Below are 27,164 nucleotides of genomic sequence, written 5' to 3'. Positions count from 1 at the left end.
CAATATAAAGAAATTTTCAACTCTATCAATAGAATCTTTTCTTCCAGATTTTTTTTTCTATCTTTAAACTTTCAATTGTAAAAGAGTAACCTCAAACTCGAAACGCTCGTTGATTCCAAAGAATGGAAAGTAAATCGAAGGACTAACCGTCCCCGAAATTCATTGTAACAAACGCATTTCATTTTCATGGACATGCATAAAATATTATATCCTTTTCAACTCTCAAAACGTTCTAAGTCACATTAAGCAAATTGCTAATTAACATATTATCTTTTTAAATTAATCACAGATTTCATTCTGCAAATTTTCAAGAATGGGAGTATTTCTTTTGTTTTCTTTTGATTTTTTTCTCTCTTGGACTTTTATCTTTTGTAATCCTCAAATATTTTATTGCAGCAAGAGTTTTTTATTGTTCCAGTTCTTCTTTTGTCCTGAAATGTTTCTTTTTCTCGCATTTCATTTACTAATAAATATTTATTCATATTTTCTTTCTCTTTTACGCATTTTGTTTACTGATTATTTACATTTATTATTTATTTACATTTATTATTTATTTTTATTTATTATTTATTAGGTATATTTTATTTTTTATTAATTACATTTATTTACTTCTATTTGTCTATATTTATTTCCATTTAATGACATTTACCTATTTATATTAATTTATACAAATTTATTTGCATGTTTCGCTGATTTTGTCTCGAAATAAAAAATTTTCTACTTCCAAACGGTGAGAATTATCACAAAGATAACAAATTTTTTTTTGACATTACGAAGAGAAAAAGAAAGTCTGCGAGCTTGTCTCCCACGAATAAAGACCAATAAGGAACTACACCATAATGTGAGTCACGCATCTCTATTTAAGCATAAATGTTAAGCGCAGTAAAATTTTTGCGAATCGTAGATACACATAACTATGCAATATAATAAAGACTCGCAACACTCGAATCAGTAATAAAGAAATTAAAAATTAAATATACACAATCGGAATTAAACAATGCAAAGTTCCTCATTTCACTTCCTCCATATCCTCGTCTCTCTATTTCGTATTTATAAAAATTTTTACCACTAGTGAGAGAATTGTATAAAGTGAATGTCGTTGCATAAAAATCCATACATACAACATTACCATGTTCGCCGCATATAGAATAAAAAAAATACAAAAACATTACAGTGAAAGTATATACTACACTGGATTTTATTATATATATTTTACCTCGAATCTAATCGTCAGTCATGATCCATGATTAGCATTAGTAATTAAAAGAAGTCTATTCTCAACTACACAATAAACGAAGCGTATACCTACATTTGTGTTTCTTTCAGAAAAAAGAAGAAGAAAAAAATATTGTAGTTCTATTTCTTGTTATTAATTGCCATTTGCAACGATTTATTAATCTTTATATGGAAAATTAAATTTACATTGTAGACGCACTTTCCCTATTAGTTTTATAATAATGATTATCGAAGTAAACAAACTTTTTCCTGAAAGTTATTATAATGATTTTGCTTCAGATAATAAAAAAGATAATTTCAGTTCGTAAAACAGCAGAATAAATTGATCGTCTAATTTTATATTAAAAAGATCTATAAAAGGCGATTATCATCATTTACAATTAGTTAGACCCAGCATTTGTTCTCACTTATTATTTATCAAAGAACTAAAAACTATTATTGGAATCTCTGTTCGACTTAAAAATAATTGGCACATTTCACATTTTATTAATTGGACCTCTAAAATTAGTTTAATTAATGAAACCTAAAATTAGTTGTCACATTTAATTAATTACACCTAATATTAATTTCTATCTATAGAAATACTAATTTTTAGTTAAGACCTAAAATTTGTTCTCATTTTTTATTTATAACAGACCTAGTACAGGGTTGCAATAATTTTTCCCTGATTTCCAGACATGATTTATTTATCGTAAGAAAAATTATTCTAAGAGAAATATAAATATGTAGCAAATTATTATTAATTGTTCCAGAATAATAAATTAAACATTTGAAAGTGCTTGGAAATATTGGAAAAATTGCAGGAATTTGTACCTAATATGGCGAGTATATGATAATTTTTGTTGAGCTTTTAAAGAGATTCAGTGATCTTAAGACAACGCTCTAGAAGTTCAGTCATATGGAAACATTTTGTGGAACACGAGAGAATCACACTTAACTGATCTAACCATTATTTACGTTACAATAGAAAAATAAAAACCCAATTAATAAAAAAATGTCTTCTTTATAATTAATCAACTTTTGTATGAGTGTTTTTAAAATGTTAAATATTGTTAATTATAAGTAGTGAGTAACAAGGGAATAATAGACATTATATTGTAATTATTATTATACCATTTTGCTAATATATACTGATAATTGTTATATTATGCTTGATAACATACTCCAAATAAATATTTTAACAATTATGTTTCGTAATTTAAAATTTAAAAATTCCAAGGTATCTATTATTTTTTTCAGTTAAATAAATAGAATAAGTAAATAAATGGAACAACAAAAGAAAAATAAATTAATAAAATAATTAAATAAATGACTTAGGAATAAATGTACAGAAAAAACCTTCTTCTGAAGCAGCCATAAATTTCTCTAGAATAGCAAAACAATTAATTGGAACAACTAAAAATTTAACTAATATAGTAAAATTTGCAGCTGTTACAGGTAAATTTTTTTAATTTATTCAGTATATGATATTCGATGCGTATTCTGAAAGTAATCGATAATCGTAATACGATTATCAATTTTTTTCTCAAAATGTACGTCTAGTTTTTTTTCTATACAACAAAATGTCATTACTCTTTTTTTTTACAAGAAAATTATGTCAATGAGTTACTTCCTAATTTTAGTAGCCTCATTATCGTTCATGCGGGAAGACGGAAATTGACTGTGAAAATAATTAGCTTTTATGGTAAATCTCATACTACGCCTTTACCTCATAGTTATCTGCCGCGTCTCTTTCTCTCATCGTTTACCTCTCATTTAAACATTTTTAACATTTGACTCTTATCGAGGTAATAACTTTCATTTATAACTATTTATAAAATTCTATCTCTTTTATCGTTTATCCCATAATAACCTTTTCAAAACTGAAAACTCATTTTCAAGATCATAGATTATATCTCCCACTGTTATTATTAACATTTTCACTACCATTTATTTACGTATTTTACATACTTTATATTCATAAACGGTCCATTTATGAAACACCACAATATTTATTACTGCTTTCTGCAATAAATAAATATTGTTCAAAAATAGTTATAAGTGTTGGTAAAGCAGTAAGTGTTACACTCACGAGGGAAAAATTATTTTCGACTCAAATATTATTCTCACATTTTTTTAATTATGAAAAAAGATTTGATAAAATCACAAAATGGTGGGTTAATTTCTCCACTTGAGAACGCTAAGGTCACCACCAGATGTCAGTGAAAATTCCAAGAAAGTACTGAATTGACATCTAGCGGTGACCTTGGCGTTCGCAGGTGGAGAACATCATCTCCATATTAAATCACAAGATGTTTTTAATTCTGAAATTATTTATAATCAAATTTAAAGATTTTGACAATTAATATAAATGGATTTCAGTTTATAATCCACTTTTTAATTTGCCATATTTTTTACGCTGCGGTAAATTATTTATACCATTCGGTGTAATTTTTGAATTTTCGATTTTGTTCCCCAAGTGTGGGTGTATACATTATACCTAATTGGCGAAAGTAATAATACGAACATTATAATTAATAAATTTTCACAATTTTGCACACCTGGTGACCACCTGGTTTGTTATAAGAAGTACAATATATAAATATATAAATACTTTGGTTCACTTTGGTTTACTTTGGTTCACTTTCCCCTCAACGTATAGATGTGAATTCTAATGCTGTGTACAGTCTCTATTATATCTATCCGATAGCAATAAGGCAATGAACCATGACTTCTCTATAATACTCTATAGTCACACTTTTAACACAAAACTCTCGACGTATCAAAAAAAAAAAATAAATAAATAAAAAAAGTCAAAAGTCTCGACGTATCATCCACATAGGTACACAAACGTCACTTTATTTTCCACTATTCCCACTTTTTTTTACCTTTCCTCCTATATTCCTAGTATACGTCTTTGTATATCCAACTAAAACTGAGCTGACAGCATAAAAAATAAAAATATATCAACTATCACACCAATTACATCACTTAATTGACACCTATTGCAAAATCTCACTACTATGATTTCCAGTAGCATTTACTGCGGAATAGATTCCGGTTTTACTTGAAACAATTTCTATATTCACAAACACACAGCACACATTATATTATAATCTAGGTCCAACAAGTTTACACATACGGAATTATACCGGAAGTAACGGGCCAGGAATCTTAGACCGGATATGAAAAGTTTAGTACAGTTGACAAACGTAACTGTTTTCATAATCTTTTGTTGTATAATTATTTCAGCCACTTTGTCACAGTAAAATACAACAACAATTAACACCTCGCTTTTTTTATTATCATAGTTGCAATTAATAGTCGAAAAAATTTATTATTACATAAGACAATTATTTTAATTATAACAAAAATAATTACTAATATTAATTACCGGATCAACAATAATTACTTATTTATTTGTTATAATTTCAAATTAATTTTTTTTTGTCATTTAAATAATTTTTTAATCTTATTTTATTTTAGTTCTTTTTTAATCCAACAAAATTTTTAATTGTTACAGAAAATTTTTTATTCGTGTCCAAGAATTCAATGATTTTCAATAAATTAGTTTTAAAATTGCAAATATTAAAAAGCAAAATTTTTAATACAGTTCGACAAAAATCAATACATAGGAAAAAAAATTGATTTTTTTCATAATTTTAAAATCTATTTGTCAAAATTTTGAACTGTGGGCAAAGTATATGGAAAAGTATGGGAAGAAGAAAATGTAAAAAAGAGTCATTCTTCTTCCTATGGTTTGACATACACATACTTTGCCCTCAGTTCAAAATTTTGCCAATAAACTTCACGAATATGAAAAAAAACCTTTTTTCTTCTCTCCATTTGTTGCCACACGTTAAATAACAAAAAATTCAAATGAGACGTGAAAAATAAAAGGAAAATGTAAAAAAAAACTAGGAAATATATTCAAAAACATAAAATGTATCTGGAGTAACATTCCGCAGTTAAATTTAACTCTGCATTTATTAGTTGCGCCAACTCGGGGACCTATATAACCTCCTTGCGTTAAATTCTCTAAATAAAAAACAATCACCTGCGCTTACATCGTTTTACAACCCATACAAAGTTTCTTTCGGAGAACAAATTAAAAAAAAAGCAAAATTATTCAAAAAGAGAGTATAAAAGAAGAAAAAGAAAAACCAGAAAGACTTCCTTTTTTCTAAAAATGACAATAACACTCGAAATAAACAGTTCCTCCTCCTCCTCCTCAGGATGCAATAGGAAAACAAAGGATTCTTCTCATTACATTTCCTGTAATTGTAACGGCATAAACGCAAGCGTGGTAATTAGTTCTAGTAAGTGGAGATTCTACCTGCGCGCGGACCTCTCGTCATCGTGTACTTTAAAATATATTTGAGAGAAATGCGAGGTGGGATTATATACCATACAGACGAGAGAAAGATGTACAAATTGCGATACACATCAAACAACTATTGCAGGGGTATTTAAAAAGTTAGGAAAAACTTGCGAAACAGTTCCCATCTGTAATTGAGACATTTAAGGAGGTGAGGTTGCTTGAAAAAAGATGGCTAATGATCTTCACAAACGTGGAAAAGAGACCAATTAATGGCAAAAAAATAACAGAAAAAAAAGAAGTGTATACTCATGAAAAGATAAGAATTATTCTTTTTATCGTCCGAATTTTATGCGTGCATTACGACAGTCGCATTCATTAAATGTAATTATACAATACACAATAGTTTTATTGTCATGTTATATTGTAATACGTTGGAAAAATTTTTTTTACAACAAATTTTTAATATAATTAAAAAATTTAATTGAAATTAATTTTTAAAATTAATTTTTAACAAGCAACAACTTTTAACTAGCTGACTTCTCACTCACTTCTTTTTGGAATAAAATTAGCAATTTTAAAAATAATAGAACGTAAAAATTTTTAATTCAAATTTCTCTTTATAAAAATAAAATATAAATTGGATAATATAGTTTTAATATTATTATAATTATAATAATCATATATTCTAACGTAGGGAGTTCAGGGAAAAGTCAGGAATTTTTATATTAAGAATACTGAAAGAAATTAAATTTTTAGAATTCATAAAAAAATTCTCAATCTTTGTATCTTTTTTGTTTGACTTATAAACTATAAAATTACCACAAATTCTAATACAAAACCTTTTTTTTCAATTTCTGAAAAAATTTCTTTTTAAACAAATTAAATCTTGAACAACTATATCATAAAATAAATAAATTATTTAATGAATAATTTTACTGAAATATTTCAAAATTAATTCAATTTTAAAAGAGTTGCATTTACAATTTTCATAAATATAAATTTCAAACTGTTTCAATGTTGAATGAATTTATTTAGAAAATTTTAATGAACCTAGATTTTTGAAAAATTTTAGTAATTCAAATTCTTCTAAAATTAGTTAAATTTGTCAATGTATATTTAATTATTTATACTTGTTAATTATTAAAAATAATGGATTTATATAGAAGACTTTTAGTTAAAAACACTAAACAAAATTGAATTTTAAAAAAGTTTTCGAATAATTGCAGAAATTCAATTATTTTCATAAAATCATAATAAATCCTTCGAAACAATTAAATTATTTTTATAAATAGTAAAATTCTTCGCAAGATTTCAATTATTTTTATAAACAGTAAATTTTTTGCGGGAATTCAATTATTTTCAAAACAGTTTCAATTGAATTCCGTTGAATTCCTCAGAAGAATTCAAATTTTTTGAATTATTTCCTAAAATTCTAATAAATTCTTCGAAACAATTCAATTATTTTAAATCAAAATTAAATAAAATTACACGAAAAGAATTTAATTGTTTTCCAAAATTTACATAAAATTCAATTTCAACAATACTTATTTAATAATCTCGACTCTTTGGTAAAAAATCCAAAATTATCGAAAATTATCAAAAATTCAAAAATCCGAATTTCTTAAAATTCAACATTTTTTCTCCTCTTTTATGACATTTTGCTTCATTATTTTTGTGCTTTTGGAAAATACTTTACTTATTTAATAGTCTCGAGTTTTTGGTAAAAAATCCAAAATTATCGAAAATTATCAAAAATTCAAAAATCCGAATTTCATAAAATTCAACATTTTTTCTCCTCTTTTATGACATTTTGCTTCATTATTTTTGTGCTTTTGGAAAATACTTTACTTATTTAAAAGTCTCGAGTTTTTGGTCAAAAATCAAAAAATATCGAAAATTATCAAAATTCCGAATTTCTTAAAATTCAACATTTTTTCTCCTCTTTTATGACATTTTGCTTCTTTATTTTTGTGCTTTTGGAAAATACTTTACTTATTTAATAGTCTTGAGTTTTTGCTAAAAAATCAAAAATTATCGAAAATTATCAAAAATTGAAAAATCCGAATTTCTTAAAATTCAACATTTTTTCTCCTCTTTTATGACATTTTGCTTCTTTATTTTTGTGCTTTTGGAAAATACTTTACTTATTTAAAAGTCTCGAGTTTTTGGTCAAAAATCAAAAAATATCAAAAATTATCAAAAATTGAAAAATCCGAATTTCTTAAAATTCAACATTTTTTCTTCTCTTTTATGACATTTTGCTTCATGATTTTTGTGCTTTTGGAAAATACTTTACTTATTTAATAGTCTCGAGTTTTTGGTAAAAAATCCAAAATTATCGAAAATTATCAAAAATTGAAAAATCCGAATTTCTTAAAATTCAACATTTTTTCTCCTCTTTTATGACATTTTGCTTCATGATTTTTGTGCTTTTGGAAAATACTTTACTTATTTAATAGTCTCGAGTTTTTGGTAAAAAATCCAAAATTATCGAAAATTATCAAAAATTGAAAAATCCGAATTTCTTAAAATTCAACATTTTTTCTCCTCTTTTATGACATTTTGCTTCATGATTTTTGTGCTTTTGGAAAATACTTTACTTATTTAATAGTCTCGACTTTTTGGTAAAAAATCTAAAATTATCGAAAATGATCAAAAATTCAAAATTCCGAATTTCTTAAAATTCAACATTATTTTTTTCTCTTCTTTTATTGCATTTAGCTTTTTTATTTTTGGGCTCTTCGGAACAATTTAATTATTTTTATAAATATTAAAATTCTTTGCAAGGATTCAATTATTTTTATAAATATTAAAATTCTTCGTAAGGATTTAATTATTTTTATAAATAAAAAAATTCTTCGAATGAATTAAAAATATGCTCTTCAAATTTTTTAATAAGATTAATGTTGAATGTAATTAAAAATTTTAATCGAAATTAATTTTTAATTTAGTTAAAGATTTTAATTAAAACTAATTTTGTATTGCAAAAAAATTTAGTGAGATAATGATTGTCAGATTTAGGATCAATTGGAAGTGTTCCAAATTGAAGCAAAGTGTGTTTAATAAATAGCAAATTTTTTCGCTCCAATTTTTATTCTTCTTTTTTGAATAGTATTCTCAATTATAATTTTAATAACAATAACAATAAAAATACAGAGTTGCCACAAAAATTTTATTTCGTTTTGCCCTGACTTTTCCCTGATTTCCATGCGGAATTTTAATCTTTTAACCCGCCTATAAAAAAATTCAACAAGTTAAAAACGAGTAAAAATTTTTTACTTTAACTTAACTCCCTTTCCCCGAAAAATTATAATTTTCTGAGAATTAATTTTAATTTCTTGAAACTATAAAACTGTGCGACTTTTTATAAAAGTCCGTCAAAGAGTTGAACTTTATCTCCCATTGTTACATTGTAATCTTGTAAGTAGAAAATAATAATAAAATATAAAATTATAAATTTTTGGTACACGATAATTGTTTATATAAATTAAAAATAGAATAAAAAAAAAATGTAAACAAACATTACCTGAACTTTCTTACGCAATAAAACAATGTTTAATTACAAAAACAGGTATATACCGTTCTAGGGAAAATGACCTTTTGAATAGTTCTTTAGCGCTTTTGTCTTGATTTTAACGGGTTTTGCGTGAGTTTTGCGCGCAGTTAAGGATTTCTTATTTTTAAAGATCTTTTCAAACGCATTTCCTGCCTTTGAAATGTCATAAAAAAAGCTAAAGAATATCTTATTAAGGCTAAAAGATGTTGTAACGTTAGGGAATATCCGGTTTTCAGTTTATTACATATATATTAGGATACAGTTTAAAAAGAAGATTCACTTTGTGGTGAATTATACAGATTTGCTTGTTTTCTTTATAGGATATAATATACGTATATAAGAATAAGAAATCGTATCGCAAAATAAACGGTATTCCTTTTTTTTCTCTATCATAATCCTCCAAGTATCCTGTTTTCTAGAAACAGTGTAAAATCATTTTTCAATAATCACCGCAATTTCTTATTTAGAAACAAAAAAAAAAAAGAAATCGATAATAAATAATTGATGTTACAAAATGAAAAAAGTTGTTCCAAGTTTCAGAAAATGTGCGGAACAAAAAAAAGTGGTGCAAATGTTTCTAAAATGCCGTTATAGAAGATTAATACCGCATCTTCAGAAATTATGTATTAAATAAATATTTTAGTTTAAATAAAATTTGCCGTTGGGTGTATATTTGGTTTACAACTGTTCCCTAAGGTACACTTGGTACAAATATTTCTAAAATTCTTTTTCTAAATGATAGGTGTTAATTTTGAAAATGAAATTGCTATTGAAGTTGTTTTCTTTTCACAATTCAAGTTTATTGTTGGTTTAGTGAATGAAGAGTGAGTGAAGGCAGCAATAAGTTTGTGTAGAGAGAGAGTGACCAGTGTCATTGATTCCGTTTGTCTTCCGCGACCTCGACATATACGCGATCATGAAACTGTCATCGTCTAATGCGGGTGTAAAATTACAGTCATACATGTACATATATCTTGCAAGGGCACCGATTTCTCGTTTAAAACTTTTTTTTTCTTCTTTCACTCATATACTTATCGAATTACAAAAGGCGTAATAGGAGAACTATAGTTACAGCACTTTACGATTCACTGCCCAAAACAAGTATTCTTTCATTTTATCCTTATTTTACTTACACTTTTCTAAATTGGTGACGACGAGAGTACGAGACTTCTTTTCCTGATGCACTAAAGTCACGCTCTCTTTATTTATTTTTACTTTCGATTCCTCGCAATTATTTAATATTGATCAAAATCTTCTTTTCTGTCATCAAAGCTTCTTATATTTTCAATCTTATTTACAAATTTATTTTTAATTTTTTCTCCAATTTTATCCATTGATAACTGATAAGAATTATTAACAATTTATTTGTCATTATAATTTGTAATATTATTTATTTTAGAACTAAACCGAAATAAATTCAGCTTCATTTTGCTTGTGAGAGAATTTCCATGCCATCTAGGCGGTAATTTAAGGAACTATTGGCGCGAAATTCAAAAAAGGAAAAAGTCAACTAACAATATATTAGTATCTATAAAATAAAATCTTTAAAAAAATAAAATTTCTACTTAATATTTACTCCTTTTTCAACTCCCAACGAAGAAATTTTGTAATCCGTTTGAATAAGTGAAATTGAATAAAAAATAACTTTCAGTTTTTGATTAATGAATATGTAATTAATGGAAAACAATGGAAATTTGTTACTAAAATTGTAACTGACAACAGTATAAAAAAACGCGGAAAAAAATTGTTTTGAAAAAATCTGCTATTTATTAAAAATACTTTCCTTCAATTTGGAACACATCCAACGCTCTGTTTACTTCATGTACCTCAGATGAGATTACTCCTTTCCTCACCCCATTAAAAAGTCAACAGTAAAACTCTGTTTCGAGCTTAATTCCGCTAGCCTACATATTATATTATAGTAAATCAACAAGTGAATTCATTTATTTATAGTCTTCACAATATAAAATTAATTAGAATTTTAAATTTCATTTTTGCATTTTTATGAGTTGTATGCGTATACATGTATAATATATACATGATTGCGTGTTTATGAAAATAATCTGACAATAGACTATAATAGACAAACTATGTGAATAAAGTGAATTGTATAAAAATAAAGTTCACGGTAAATTCTTCACTGGCAAAGTGAATCGCGCACATATGTCGACCGAATAACCGAGATTTTTCTCTCATCACATACAAAGTGTCGTTGAAAGATGCTCGAAAGTTTTTCAAAAGAAGCTACACGTAATTGTTTAGAAGAAAAAAAATTTTACTTGATTTCGAGAAGAGACAACAATTGTTATAATTGAAAATAGTTACATGCGCGAAATTCTCTCAGGATGTCGTGAAATCTTGACTTTCTATAGACCTTGCTGTCGAATCAACGTCAATACTGTATTACTGTGGCTTTAATTTTTTGCCTATAAATATTTCCAATCACGTTTACTCGCCTTTTACCATCACCCAGTAGTGGGCAAATTATTCAACCTTTCAGGGACGCAATTATATCGACACAATAAAATATGTTTTGTTTTGTTTTTTTAGGGGGAATTTTTCAATGAAGAAAATTTATTTATTAAGGTCTTGTTTTAAATTTATTTTTACTACTTTTTCCATTTTATTTATTTCATTTTATGTTAATTTTTAAAATTTGTTATTTAAAAAATAACACAACAATTTTATAATTATAATAGTTTTTAAGGGATAAAATGATGGTTTAATTTCTCCACTTGAGAACGCCAAGGTCACCACCAGGTGGCTAGAGAAATTCCAAGAAGAAACTAAAGTGCCATCTAGCGGTGACCTTGACGTTCGCAGGTGGAGATAAAATCTTCATTTTGAATCTTTAAAATGTTCATCAATATTCGTAATTCTATTATTATTTATATCAGAAATTGAATCTATAGAGTTTAAAAATTAAAAAAATATACTTGGACCCATACACGGTTTCTTTGGTGTAAAAAATAAACCGAAATTCCAAAAAGCTTTCTTCTAAATTAAATAGTAAAAGTAAATTTTTTTCTTGTACGACCTATATGATAATTGACATTTCATCCCAATTTCTTTACCCTATCTCATTAAAATGTCACAATCATTTCATTTCCCATAACTTTCTAGTGACCTACATTCAACAAAATGTACCTACAACAAAAATTCTTTGTACGAAAATAGTGATATTAATCACCCAAAGTAGTCCACTTTTCGTACAATTAACTTCAATGACTAAAGGAAAAAAAAAACTCGAGTTCCAAAATTTCTACAATATTCCAATAAATTTTCTCTATCCAACAAATTTCGAATTCGAATTTCATTTCATTCGAAATCTGTTAGAGAATTTATTTCTACAAAAAGGATATCCGGAAAATACCTGAAAAAAATCCCGATGACCTAATACAAAACAAAATTTTATGATTCATGTTCATTATGTAATCTCTATTCGCATAAAAACCGCATCGTAGAAAATTGCAAGTGACAAATCTTAATTTTTACGAATTTTTCGCATAAATTTTATTACTCTACAATAATGTGCGGATAGTAAAAAGAAAAATGAATGAACAAGAGGAATTTTTATAAAACGATAAAAATTTCACGAAAGAGGATACTAATTTTTCTCAGTTCTATTGTCTATTATCACACGACTTCTATTGTATCATGATAATGTAGAAAAAAAGACAAGAGACAAAAGTGAGAAGACGCATTTTTATATGTCCTACTGTACCAGTAACCTATATATAATTTTTTTTTACATAATTCCTACTCTGAATCATCGAGTTTTTATTGAAAGAGTAAAAATTTTTTTTCTCTTTTTTATTTTAGAGAAAAAAAACATATCTTCACGTCTTGATAATTTTTCATTTTCTCCGAAACTAATTATTATTAGGTATACTTTTCCCTTATTAAATGCAACAATGCGAATGTATATTTTATACTTTAAAAAAAAGTGAAACTCAAAAGAAATGCATTTGTTTACGTAACGATGAATTGAAATTATTTTTTCACAAATTCATTATTATGAAGCAAAAATTTATGTCTTGGACTTTAAAAAATATTTTTTACTAATTTTCTACAGTAAAAAAAAATTTAATATTTAATAACTCTATTAATGTTTAATTATTGTTATTAACGAAATGTATTTCGTGCAATAAAAAAAATTAAAAATGGACAATAATAAAGTAGTAATTATTTTTTTATTTAAAAAAAATATCGAAAATTAATAAACCGATAGTTCTAGTCTCAAAATTTTTTTTTTTTAGTTAACAAAATAATTTAAGAACAAATTTTTCCAAGAGTCGAGAAATCAACTCTTGTGTATTCAACCGAATAATAAAATACTCTAGAAAAATTTTACATGTTGAAATTTTAATACGAGACAAAATGATAATGCGTGATGTACAAAGTTTCCTATACTCATAAATTTCGTCACGCGATATTTAAACAGCATTGCTGTAAATAAAAAAAATTGCGACAAATGATCTCTTAAATATTATATTGTAAATATTTCTGCGAAAAATTTACAAAAAAAAAGAATAATTCACCTCTAGGCTAAAATTGCATTTAAAAATATTCCGTCAGTGATACTAAATTTGAAAGCACATGTAAAATATAAAATATGAAAAAATTTGAATGCAGACATTGTCAAGGAAAAATTATACATATAGGTTAAATTCACCCTTTGATTTTATTTTAAGAGCACGCACAAATTAAATTCCAAAACTGTAGGCGCAAAAGACACGAAACTTTGTAACTGCTTTTTTGCGTGCGCTTAACGACTTATTATTTTAATGAATTACTTTACGCACATGATTTTAATTTTAATTATTGTAGTTTATTTTCTGTTCAACGTTATACAAAAAATAGTAATGTCGATTCCTTTCGTTTTATTAAAAATCGAAATTAAAGAAAAAGAAGAAAACAAAAATAGGTTAACAATATTAAAAATTAAACTAGTTTTTAATTCAAATGACCATAAGTTTTCTTGTATGCAAGATATCAAGTTTTAGTTTGTTCACAATTAATAATTACTATAATTTTACTAAAAAATTACAATAAAAGTACTACAAAATTTTTTTTAAATCAATACATTCGAATTGAACAAAATTTTACTGCATCTAAAATAAAAAAATTTGCCGTCTTTATTTACAATTTTTTTTTGTCAATAAACAATTGATTAAACAAAAGAATCGAACAAAAGAAATTTGACAAAGAAAAACAGGAAAAAATACAAAAAAATATGTTGTAGAAAAAATTACTTTTAGATAATGAATAGTAATTAGTGTTTTTAATTATCATAAATATTATAATTCTTTTTAATTCTTTTCTAAACTATAAAAATTCAAATAATAAAATTAAATAAAATATAAATACACTGCTTGTTGTACATAAGGAAGTGTAATGAAAAATAATGATGTGTGTAATTAATAAATTTAATAAAATTATTAAAATTAATAAAGAAAAAATGAACTAAATTAAAAAGTGTAAAATTTATAAATAAGTATACAAAATTAGTTCTCAATTATTACCAATAGAAAAGTGAATGTTTAAAAAGAAAAATTTTCAATGACCTTAAACTTGCTCGTGAAAACTACAATATTCTTATCTATGAATTTTCCATACGTCAATGACGACACGAATGACGTTCACATTGTCGTACATTGTCGTTCGTTATACATTTTCCTTTTTCCTCAATTCTACACGTGCTGCTAATTTATTTTTCATTAAACAAATAAAGTTATTTATACAATTTACAAGAATAATTATCTACATTTTTATTTTCAACAAAGTATAACTATTAACTATATCTAAACTGAAAAAATCATAGAGCAAAAAGAGAAACAAAACGTAGTTAATAATTTCCAACAAAAAAATACTACAAAAAAAAAATTTTTTTAAATACTTTTTTGTAATTTATAAATAAATATTACTACTTTTATTTATTTGCAATTACAAGTAGGCAACTCGATTGTATTTAACCATACGATACAATTTATGCAATAGAGTACGAAAGTGAATCCATAAACGTGAAAAGTAACATATTTTTTGTTTTAATTGATTAATTTTTTTTTTTTTTTTTTTTTTTTTGATAAGGTCAAAAAAGAGGTGACAATAATATTGAACTAGGAACAGAAAAATAGCCGCCTTAGACTAGACAGACACACAGAGCGTGATGCCGGGCATTGTCTTTTAGATTATGTTGCCCAAGTGGCTTATTTCCACGCTTTCATGGGTTTCAATACGAAACATGCGCGAAACACTAGTTGAATCCCATTTGAGCTTACAAAAACATTTATAGTTACATACAATCACCATGCTCTCTCTAAAAATCAAACGCTATAATTAATTCCACATGCAGCTCTTCTCTGTTTGCGAATTCACTTTCAACTAGATATAGAATTCATCACAAAAATCATTCATCATGAAGTGATTCTTGCAAATTTATGTTTATTTATTTTATTTTCCCCATCTATGTTATTAAACATTCATTATTTTTTTTATCATAAATAGAAATTATTTTCTGTTTACCATAATTATTAAACCATATTTTTATACTTATTTATCATAACTAGATTTATCATAATGCTATTATTTATAACCATAAATTATTATTTACGTATTTTTAATCATAAATTTTAATTTCTAACATACAGACATGTTTTTAAATATTTTCTATAATTGAGCGCTCCAATGCAACAACTCGTTCGACGCTCGAAAAATTTTTCGAGCGTCGAACGAGTTGTTGCATTGGAGCGCTCAATTTTATATTATAATTTCATAACACAATTTTATGATAATTACTATAATATTTAAAAGATCTTAACATTCAAAAGTATTAAAAACCTAAAGTACCTAAGTACATTATTTTAATGATGTATTCCATAATATGGAAAAAAATTTCTAAGTAAATAGTGTCAAGTTAAAAAATAATAACAACGTAAACGTAATTCTCTTGGAGTATAATATAAAGAAAAGGATTCTGTACTACGTAATAATTGTGAATTATTTCTTGCACCCATGTCAATTACACAGTTTATATACATACATCAGTCGACCTGATTTTTGCAGCGAAATCTAACAAACACATACTTCTATATAAACATAATGACTTTTAAATATATATAAGAAGAAACTTTCATTCTTTTCCGATTCACTTTCCAAGTGTAACTCGAGAGAGCTTAGTGTCAGTTATCTTATAAATGTATTTACACTTGACAGTAATGAGAGAGTCTTTCTGCTATAAATATATATTGTTTTTCTAAAAGTGAATTCAAAAAGGATCCTTATCGCTTCGACGAAGCACGACTGTATACATAATTTTCTATATTTTTCATCCACGCGTCAATTATCGTATGCGAAATTTTTTCCACGTGTCCAAAAATTCCCTGATTTCCCCTATGACAAAAAAAAATTATTTTCCCTAACTTTTTTAAATCCATTAGGTGTGCTACAAGATGATCTAGTGTTGCATTAGAAAAGAAGTTTTTTTAAATCGGTCTTAAAATTTTTAGTTTATGCTAAAAGATAATCTAATTTTCGAAAAGCTTTTTTTCACTAATAAAGAATTTACAATTATATTAGATTTGAACATGTCACAAAAATTATATTTGAACGAGAAAAGAAACAAGAATTTGGAAATGCAACTTTCGAGTATAATGTGTATACACACACACATATTGTGTGTATGTATATAAATATATGTACACAATGGAATGCACTAATCAACATGCAGTACATGATTTCCACATAAACATTCCTCTCTCAGCCTTCACTCAACAGAATGACAATATACAAAACATTTGTAGCATCTTAAATGCTTGTAGGCGTTTGTTACAAGTTCCATTTTATATAATGAAATAATGTCATTAACGCAAATTGTTTCTATCTGTTAATTTTTAATAGAAAAGAGCTAAACGTCTCATGATGAAATTACTATTTGCAATTCTGCTATAAAACAATAGAAAATGAAAATATTTTTATTTTAAAACTTATCAGGAACTGATTATAACTGATAAGAAATTCGGATCCAGAAATTCTAATTAATGTTCTGTAAATTTAGTTTAATTGATATAAAGACCGAAATTCTCTTTTTTCGGACAAAAAGTACAACCCGACCCTGACACACATAAGACAAAAGAAAGAATATATTCTGTAATACATTTTTTTATACAACTTGTTTTACATCATGTGTATGATTAACTGTCTGAGACCCCCTAATTGAATTAGAATGCGCAGTGAACATGCTAACAGATCAGAACTTTTATGGACTTAGAATTACATCGATCAATACAAGAAACTTGATACCATTTGTAATCCTCCCGCTATATTACACTGATAATAAAATCAGTGTCACTATTAAGAATTTCTCAATTCTTATACAAGCTTTCAGAGTATCTTTCCGAGTATCTTTCCGAATACTCCAAGTATAAATTACTAAAGCAAATACCAGAGCAATATTTTCTCTCCTGAACTGAATAGAAAAATAAGTGATCAAATCTCAAATTTCGAATAAATTTTTATTGAATCGTAAAATTTTTCTTCTTCCCTTTTCTCTCTTTCGTTAAGTGTTTTTCCTTGATCAAAGCTCAGTGGACCATCTGAAGAATTAGGCTAATCGGATGCCATAAAAGGTTTATCGTTAACTCACAAATAAACTCTCAAGGCTGCTTGCGCGCAATTCTCTCCATAATCTTCTTCAAAAAAAGAAACTTTCCCTCTCGTTTTCAAATTGATTGTATCCTAATTGTCACTTGTGAAAAAGAAGCTTACTAAAAGACCTCTTATATATACTGTTTCAGCTATAAATTAAATTAATGAAACTGCAACTAACATCATGATGAAATATAGCAATTGGATTTTTTTAATTATGCGCAGAAAATAGCATTTAAATGGGGGAAAAAATTATTTAAAACAACCTTCTGACTATTATTAAGAGAGAAAAAAAATTCTCCCGGAAATTGGCTTTCTTGATAATTACATTGTTTGTCAATAACTTCCTAAATGATTAAGCAATCACAGATTCTTATTTTTTAATATAAGATAATCTTAAAATTTTCATTATTTCTAGATTTTAATGACAAAACAAAAAAGAAGTAGCTAATTTTTAAGATATTATTATTATGCCATGAATAAATAAATAAATTATTGGCTAATTATGTAAATTACAATAATAATACCTACTAATATTAATAATTATGATAATAATATTAATAATAAAATGAAATGCTCTCCCAATGAAGGTACCTAAGAAGCAAAAAATTATAGGTTATGTTTATAATTTTTGGAGTAAAAAAAATACAGAAGGAGAATCAATTACTATTACAAATTATTGATATTCATGTATAACATTCAAAATATTCTATGAAAACTAATTTCAAATTTACATAATTAAAAAGGAGCTTTTAATTAGGATAAGTGTAAGACAAACATAACCTAAAATTCGTTTGTTTCTTAGATACCTTTTTTTGGTACCATTATTATTATAGAATTATTATTATTAAATATTATTATAATTATTATTATTATTAAAAATGTAAACTATTAATGTATTATTATTATTATAAGACGATGAGATAAAAAATCTATTCAATTCTGATTTCCCGAATTTCTATATAATAGAAATTAAGCAAAATGTTATTATAAGTATTGTTGAGTATAGGTGTTGTAAGAATCTACCACAGCAAACATTATTTCAAAGAGAGATATAAATTTTTTTATCGATTCGGAAGATAAAGACTCAAGGACTTTTGTTTTAACTATTTTCCATGGATGTAATCAGAAAGAAATTTATGGATTTGTCTTTTGCATTAATTATGATGCTATTTATACATTACAACCAAAGAAATAAATTAGTTCCTCAATTTCCCCTTCGATCATACAAAGTGATATCTCTGATTCAATATCGAACTAAAATTATTTATTTATTTAAATTATTATATTTTACAATATTAGATCCTATTTAAATCGTATTTTAAAATATTAAATATTAAAATATTTAATTTACAATTTATTAATTTATATTTTATTTATAAAAATAAAATATAAATAAAAACAATAAATTAAAAAAGAATTCTAATTATAGTAAAAAATTACAAATTTGAAAATAATTCTTATTAACAGGGGAATAAATTTTTTTTTATCGTCCATTTTTTTATCGAAAGCAAAAGTTGAGTGACGTTTTAATGCAAAATTTTAGACACTATCGCGGAGCAATCTAATTGCGTTTCCTTTTTTTCTGCATTATTGACAAATAGCGTGTTTTGCCTGCACAATGAAAAAAATTGTTTAATCTCATTACTTTGTAAAATCGAAGGAAAGAAGCAGATGTACAGTAATAAAAGAAAGTGAAATATAGATTTAGAACGATGATACAATATAAGGGAGGGTAGTTTGAAAAATTGGGGCTAAGAAATCAGATTCACATGCTCCTCTATAAAAAGGTTATTACAACTATTATCTGAAAGTGAAATACTGAATGTGAAACTAATAAAAGAAAATAATATTAAATGTAAAACGCATAAAACGGATATATTTAAAAGCATCAGGATTTTCCTATTTCAAATATGATTTATAACGCGAAGCTCCCAGCAATACAGATTATTATTCTCATTTACCATTATCGATTACCTAACCATTGTTATTTAGACAAAAAAACATTTATATTATTACAACATTCGTTCAAATGATTAATTTTAATAATTTCAGCTAAAGAAATTGGAAAATTTATTTACACACCAATATTGTAAGTTATTATGTTTCAAACGAAAATGATCGAATTCATAATCGGCAATACTAGTTTTAATAAACTCAAAGAAGTTTATTATGTTTTGTATAATACGTAAATTATAACGTCTTTCTAAATTGCAAAATCAATGTTTCATCATTTCCCATTATTATCTAGTTTTCTAATATTGAAGTATTAGAACGCGTTATAAATTACTATTCTCTAGTTACTTGTAATTTATTATCCACGGTACTTAATAATCAGTATACTACATTTTGAAAATTTGTTTTCAAAGCACTATTCAGTTATAAAACGATATTTCATGAGGAAACTAATGTTTTTTGCTAAAAAAATTTGTTTGGGTTAAATAACCGATTTCTATTATCAAATGTATTTTTTCTTGAAAAAAATAAATTTTATTTAAGTTCGTTTTGTGTTTCAATAAAAACCGTTATAAATGTGCACTAAAAACAGAATTTTTATTCTCACAATAACAATTTTTTAATTATAAAAAAATTTTTAAGAAAGAAAATGGAGGTTTAATTTCTCCACTTGAGAACGTCAAGGTCACCACCAGGTGGCGAGAGAAATTCCAAGAAAGAACTCAATTGCCATCTAGCGGTGACTCCATTTTGGATTTCTGATTATAAATAATAATAAATAGTAAGAAATAATAATAAAGTAATTATAAATAATAATAAATAATAAATTAATAACAAAATAAGATTCTGTGTTTGATTATAAATAATTACAGAATTGCGTTAGCAATTCTGTAATTATATTTATAATCAAACACAGAATCTAGAGTTTAACAATAAATATAAATGGATTTCAATTTTTAAATTCGTTATATTTTTATCGTCTCCAATATTTTTTTAAATAAATATTTGGTTTTTTCAACTAAACTTTATCACATAAATATAAATATTAAAAACGCAACAGAGGTAAAAAAATAATATTGTGGAAAATACTATTGCGAATCAGATATGAGATGATAAGAACAACACGAAATTGCTTTAAGTTCATTAACTGATAAAATTTCGTAAAATCACATTATTTATTGAATGAGAAAGAAAATTAGCATTTATTACAATGACAAATGCTTTTTAAACAAAGAAAAATTTTTCTTTAAAAATTCTGAGCCCAAACATATAATACAAAACCATTAAAACTACTCTTTTTATTTAAAAAAAAAAATGTGACAAAAAATGAAAGGAAAATTTACAATCTTTCTACTGAAGTTTACGAGGAAAATTAATAACAATTTCCACTAATTTCAATTAGTATCACGACGACAACACTTAGGGTTTAAACTGTCTTTTTTTCATTCAAAAAAAATTATGGAATTCGATTAACTTTCGCCTCGACTGTAAACACAAGATTCCCTCTTCATTATTTATTCATCACAGTATAATAAAAATTACAAAGAATAACGTACGCGATGCAAATTTTTTAAGAAATATGAACCACAGTGTGCTATGTCATGAAAACTGGTTTTGTTAAACCCTTTCAGGGACGGACATAGTTCCTCAAAAGCGTTACGAAATACCTTATTCATTTTTAGAGGTCCAACAATTAAGAAATTATAAATAAAAAAATAGTTTCTGATTCGTAACAAAAGAAGCAAACAATTTCAAAATATAAAAAAAAATTCCAGAAATGATTGATTCATAATGGTAGAAGCAATAATTATCCTAATACGGTCTTTTTGTTATATACTTATTTTTAATAATATTCTTTTGCATTTATTGTTTTAGATTATTCTGTTATTCATATTATAAATAATATAAAGATAATAGAAAAGTACACGACTTTCGAAATGACACGAAACGCAACAAGTTTATATACATGAATGACTCATCAACATGATTATCATAAGGAAACATAATATGAATAAGAAAACAACTAACCTCCAATTTCGATGCATATTCCTCGGCAAGTGTATCAATTTGTTTAGTTAATTCCTGATTTCTCTCTAAAAGTGCCTTCCCTAATTCCGCAGCAAGAACCAAGTCCCTCTCTCTCTGTTTGAGCAAATCCAAAGGATCCCCCTCGTCATGATCGAGGGAATTCCTCCTCGTCTGAAGATCAGAGATCATATCCTCAAGAGCATAAGGCCCAGGTTGTCCCTCTTTTCTAGGCAGCATTTTACTTTTTTCGTTTCTTAATTCTTCCAAAAACCATAAATAACTGCTAATTGTTTTTTTAAATCTATTTTGTGCAACAGCAAACTGTAGGCGTCTTTATTTCACGTTGAACAATAGTGCACTTCACCCACATCACATTTTCCATAGACACACAACACAACATAGTATGGGTAGAAAAAATTACAAAAGATTCAGAATCAAAATTCAGGAGATAATCCGAAAATCACGAGAAACAAAAACAAGAGTATGAATGTAAAAAAAGGCTCCGAGTTTTCTAGTTAAAAATCATTCTTAAGGAAGAAGAATGTTTACAACATTTGTTGTAAATCTTTACGGGGAATTGATGCCAAACTGGTTTTCTTCCGTCATTTAATTAGTAAAGTCGCCGGAAGGTAAAAACTTTTCACTCCATGCACGTTGACATTGAATCTGTGATGCAACAGTGCGAGACGTTCATCAGCGAACCCATTTTAATCTCGTTGTTCTAGATTTCGCACCGACCGTGACTTCATCTACGAGCAAAAGGGGCATAAAGTATATAAATATAAATTATACTTGGCGACCCAAAATTTTTATTCCGCTCCGAAACACAAACAGACACCTGCCTCCTGCTCATCGACGCAGATAGCGTCTGTTTTTATCCAACTGATACCAAATCATTAGTCTTCAATTCTTTTATCTTTTAATCTTTAATGTCAAATAACAAAAACTTGGTTCATCTCTTGATGGATAACTTGAATGATAAAATCTCTGATCTAGTGAGAACTTTTCTTTATCCTTTTTCGGTACTAATAATATAAACTTTGAAGTAGGTCCCCGATCAACATTCTTTAAAATTTCATTAATAATTAATTAATTCTTGTTTCATTTGTTCCATCTGCAAAGAACCAAAACTGGTTTCGTATTCTGGAAACAAAGCAGGACCTGTTTCCGTTTAAGAAGTAACAACTAGGAATCTAGTTGTTACTCTTGATCATAGCACTTGGAATACTTCGATCGAACCCAGTACGAACATTTCTAAGAGAATCCGAAAACTAAATTTTGAACGAACTCCTAATAGTTCCGAATTTCTAATGTTTCCTGATTTATCCAAACGGTTCTTAATGGATATATTTCATGATTGTTCCAAATGGTTCCTATGGATCCTATAGTTTCTGATTGATCCAAATAGTTCCTACAGCAGTGAAAAGAGTCTAAATAAAAAATGCAAGTGGTTCCTCTTCTACCACTAGTTTAGAGAAACAATTTTTTTCTGTTATACTTCAAAAAAGGGACAGTCCATCCACTGGGAATGAGTCTTTTTGGAAATGAAATGGCAAGTCGGTTGGCTGCCTGGTTGTACATCGATCGTGCCGCACCTGCGAAGGTTATGAATCCTTAATGCTTGGTAAACACTGGCGCATATCCGTTTCTAGTTGTTATTATTTTTTGAATCCACTTCCTGTGACAATCCAACGTCTAGAAAGTAATGAATGAAAAGAAGGCAACAACAAATTTTTACCACTAAAACAAGTCGATTGATTTCTTTCACTGACACGCGAGATATTTTTTTTTGTCATAATCCACTTTCAGCACGCGCGATTTCAAATCACGAGGACACAAAGAAAATATAAGCACATAGGTGCACACGGCGCCGCAGTCGGCCAGGTAATGAGTAACGGCCGTAGAGTGGAAAATAAATATTACGGAATCGTGCCCTGCTCCCGGAACGAACCCACAATGTGTTCCCTCTCTCTCTCTATGTCTCTCTTTCTCGATACCCTTCTCCTATAGAGTTGAATATTCCCCACCGCGCTTGGTGATCTCGCAACCAACACTCCAACAGTTGAAAAGACTACTAAAAAGACATACACAGACCGCAGGTCCAACGAACTATAGAATTCTATGTGTACATTCTTTAACACTCCCCTATGCCAGACTGAAGACTAAAGTCTTGCTTTGCAGACTTTGGCTAGACGCAGCAACTACCCCGTCGACGATCTGGAACTACAAATCATCCCCTCCTTTGTTTTTTGTTTTCCTTGAACGCGTGCCAAGAACATATCCCGCCCCTCTCAAGGATATAGTAATCCTCAAGTGACGGTTTTGGTCCAAGTTTTTAGAAGGAAAAAAGGAAAATGTGTTTTAGGATTAGAAGAAGCAGATGGTCTGGAAATATAATGGTAAAAAGTCTCTGAATATAAAGAAGGAACAAAAAGTTCAGATTATATATAGAAAACGACAATGTAAGAATAAAATTTACAAAACTATTGTACTATTGGATATTGATACAAGTATAAAATGGTAGAAATATAGTACAAAATTAATAAAGCTACATAGTAACAAGTAAATATTATTTTAAGGACTATTTAAAATTAAACAAGCCTTGAAAGTAATGCCAATCTTAATATAAACCCGGCTTGCGTAAAAATAAGAATAGTCAATCTGAACCTTCAGTTCTAACTTTTAAATTAAGTATACAACTGCTGATTTTTAACATGATTTCCTAAATTCAGCAAATTCTTTGTTGAAAATAAGCATGCTATGCTCTTTACATTGAGCAAAAAATAAATTGAAATTAAACAAAGGCTGTCTTCAAAATCTTTAATGTCGTTTTTACCAAATTTTGATTGTCTGATGGCGTTCGGGTGATGGTGCTACCACTTAAAAACTGAAATAAAATTCTCTAATCTTCAAGATTGGGTAGGGCTCAGTCCTACTAGAAACTCTGGTAACTTTTAGGTGATTATAATTACTTAAATTTGGGTAGAATAATTGTTATTGTCGTTTTTGTAAAACCAAAGTGTTGATTGGCTGATGGCGTACGGGTGGACCTGCTACTATCTTAAAAAATTGAAATAAAATTCTCTAATCTTCAAGATTGGGTAGGGCTCAGTCCCTACTAGAACTCTGGTAACTTTCAGATGATTATAATTATTAAATTTGGTAGAAATAAATTTTTATTGTCGTTTTACCAAATTTTGATTGTCTGATGGCGTACGGGTGATGGTGCTACTACTTAAAAATTGAAATAAAATTCTCTAATCTTCAAGATTGGGTAGGGCTCAGTCCCTACTAGAACTCTGGTAACTTTCAGATGATTATAATTATTAAATTTGGAAGAAATAAATTTTTATTGTCGTTTTTACCAAATTTTGATTGTCTGATGGCGTACGGGTGGACCTGCTACTACTTAAAAATTGAAATAAAATTCTCTAATCTTCAAGATTGGGTAGGGCTCAGTCCCTACTAGAACTCTGGTAACTTTCAGATGATTATAATTATTAAATTTGGTAGAAATAAATTTTTATTGTCGTTTTTACCAAATTTTGATTGTCTGATGGCGTACGGGTGATGGTGCTACTACTTAAAAATTGAAATAAAATTCTCTAATCTTCAAGATTGGGTAGGGCTCAGTCCCTACTAGAACTCTGGTAACTTTCAGATGATTATAATTTTTAAATTTGGAAGAAATAAATTTTTATTGTCGTTTTTACTAAATTTTGATTGTCTGATGGTGTTCGGGTGATGGTGCTACTACTTAAAAATTGAAATAAAATTCTCTAATCTTCAAGATTGGGTAGGGCTCAGTCCCTACTAGAACTCTGGTAACTTTTCAGATGATTATAATTATTAAATTTGGTAGAAATAAATTTTTATTGTCGTTTTTACCAAATTTTGATTGTCTGATGGCGTACGGGTGATGGTGCTACTACTTAAAAATTGAAATAAAATTCTCTAATCTTCAAGATTGGGTAGGGCTCAGTCCCTACTAGAACTCTGGTAACTTTCAGATGATTATAATTATTAAATTTGGTAGAAATAAATTTTTATTGTCGTTTTTACCAAATTTTGATTGTCTGATGGCGTACGGGTGGACCTGCTACTACTTAAAAATTGAAATAAAATTCTCTAATCTTCAAGATTGGGTAGGGCTCAGTCCCTACTAGAACTCTGGTAGCTTTCAGATGATTATAATTATTAAATTTGGAAGAAATAAATTTTTATTTTCATTTTTACCAAATTTTGATTGTCTGATGGCGTACGGGTGATGGTGCTACTACTTAAAAATTGAAATAAAATTCTCTAATCTTCAAGATTGGGTAGGGCTCAGTCCCTACTAGAACTCTGGTAACTTTCAGATGATTATAATTATTAAATTTGGAAGAAATAAATTTTTATTGTCGTTTTTACCAAATTTTGATTGTCTGATGGCGTACGGGTGATGGTGCTACTACTTAAAAATTGAAATAAAATTCTCTAATCTTCAAGATTGGGTAGGGCTCAGTCCCTACTAGAACTCTGGTAACTTTCAGATGATTATAATTATTAAATTTGGTAGAAATAAATTTTTATTGTCGTTTTTACCAAATTTTGATTGTCTGATGGCGTACGGGTGGACCGGTGCTACTACTTAAAAATTGAAATAAAATTCTCTAATCTTCAAGATTGGGTAGGGCTCAGTCCCTACTAGAACTCTGGTAACTTTCAGATGATTATAATTATTAAATTTGGTAGAAATAAATTTTTATTGTCGTTTTTACCAAATTTTGATTGTCTGATGGCTGTACGGGTGATGGTGCTACTACTTAAAAATTGAAATAAAATTCTCTAATCTTCAAGATTGGGTAGGGCTCAGTCCCTACTAGAACTCTGGTAACTTTCAGATGATTATAATTATTAAATTTGGTAGAAATAAATTTTTATTGTCGTTTTTACCAAATTTTGATTGTCTGATGGCGTACGGGTGATGGTGCTACTACTTAAAAATTGAAAATAAAATTCTCTAATCTTCAAGATTGGGTAGGGCTCAGTCCCTACTAGAACTCTGGTAACTTTTCAGGATGATTATAATTATTAAATTTGGTAGAAATAAATTTTTATTGTCGTTTTTACCAAATTTTGATTGTCTGATGGTGTTACGGGTGATGGTGCTACTACTTAAAAATTGAAATAAAATTCTCTAATCTTCAAGATTGGGTAGGGCTCAGTCCCTACTAGAACTCTGGTAACTTTCAGATGATTATAATTATTAAATTTGGAAGAAATAAATTTTTATTTTCGTTTTTACCAAATTTTGATTGTCTGATGGCGTACGGGTGATGGTGCTACTACTTAAAAATTGAAATAAAATTCTCTAATCTTCAAGATTGGGTAGGGCTCAGTCCCTACTAGAACTCTGGTAACTTTTCAGATGATTATAATTATTAAATTTGGTAGAAATAA

The 27,164-nt window shown here is 27.2% G+C and overlaps 1 protein-coding gene across 1 annotated transcript in view; it reads right to left on the bottom strand.

The window, feature by feature from the left end:
• The window catches only part of LOC122499301 (bicaudal D-related protein homolog), a 48,302-nt gene extending 24,343 nt beyond the window's left edge, over positions 1–23,959 (bottom strand). The window contains exon 1 of the mRNA XM_043607581.1: positions 21,723–23,959. Coding sequence (XP_043463516.1) covers positions 21,723–21,959 — 237 coding nt within the window. The 5' untranslated portion in view covers positions 21,960–23,959. The remainder of the gene's footprint in view (positions 1–21,722) is intronic.
• Positions 23,960–27,164: the final 3,205 nt, after the last annotated feature.

Source organism: Leptopilina heterotoma, unplaced genomic scaffold (genome assembly GCF_015476425.1).
Source record: "Leptopilina heterotoma isolate Lh14 unplaced genomic scaffold, ASM1547642v1 Lhet_166, whole genome shotgun sequence".
Classification (NCBI taxonomy): Eukaryota; Metazoa; Arthropoda; class Insecta; order Hymenoptera; family Figitidae; genus Leptopilina; species Leptopilina heterotoma.
Note: the sequence above shows the minus strand (reverse complement) of the source record. Positions and strands in the feature narration are given on the sequence as shown.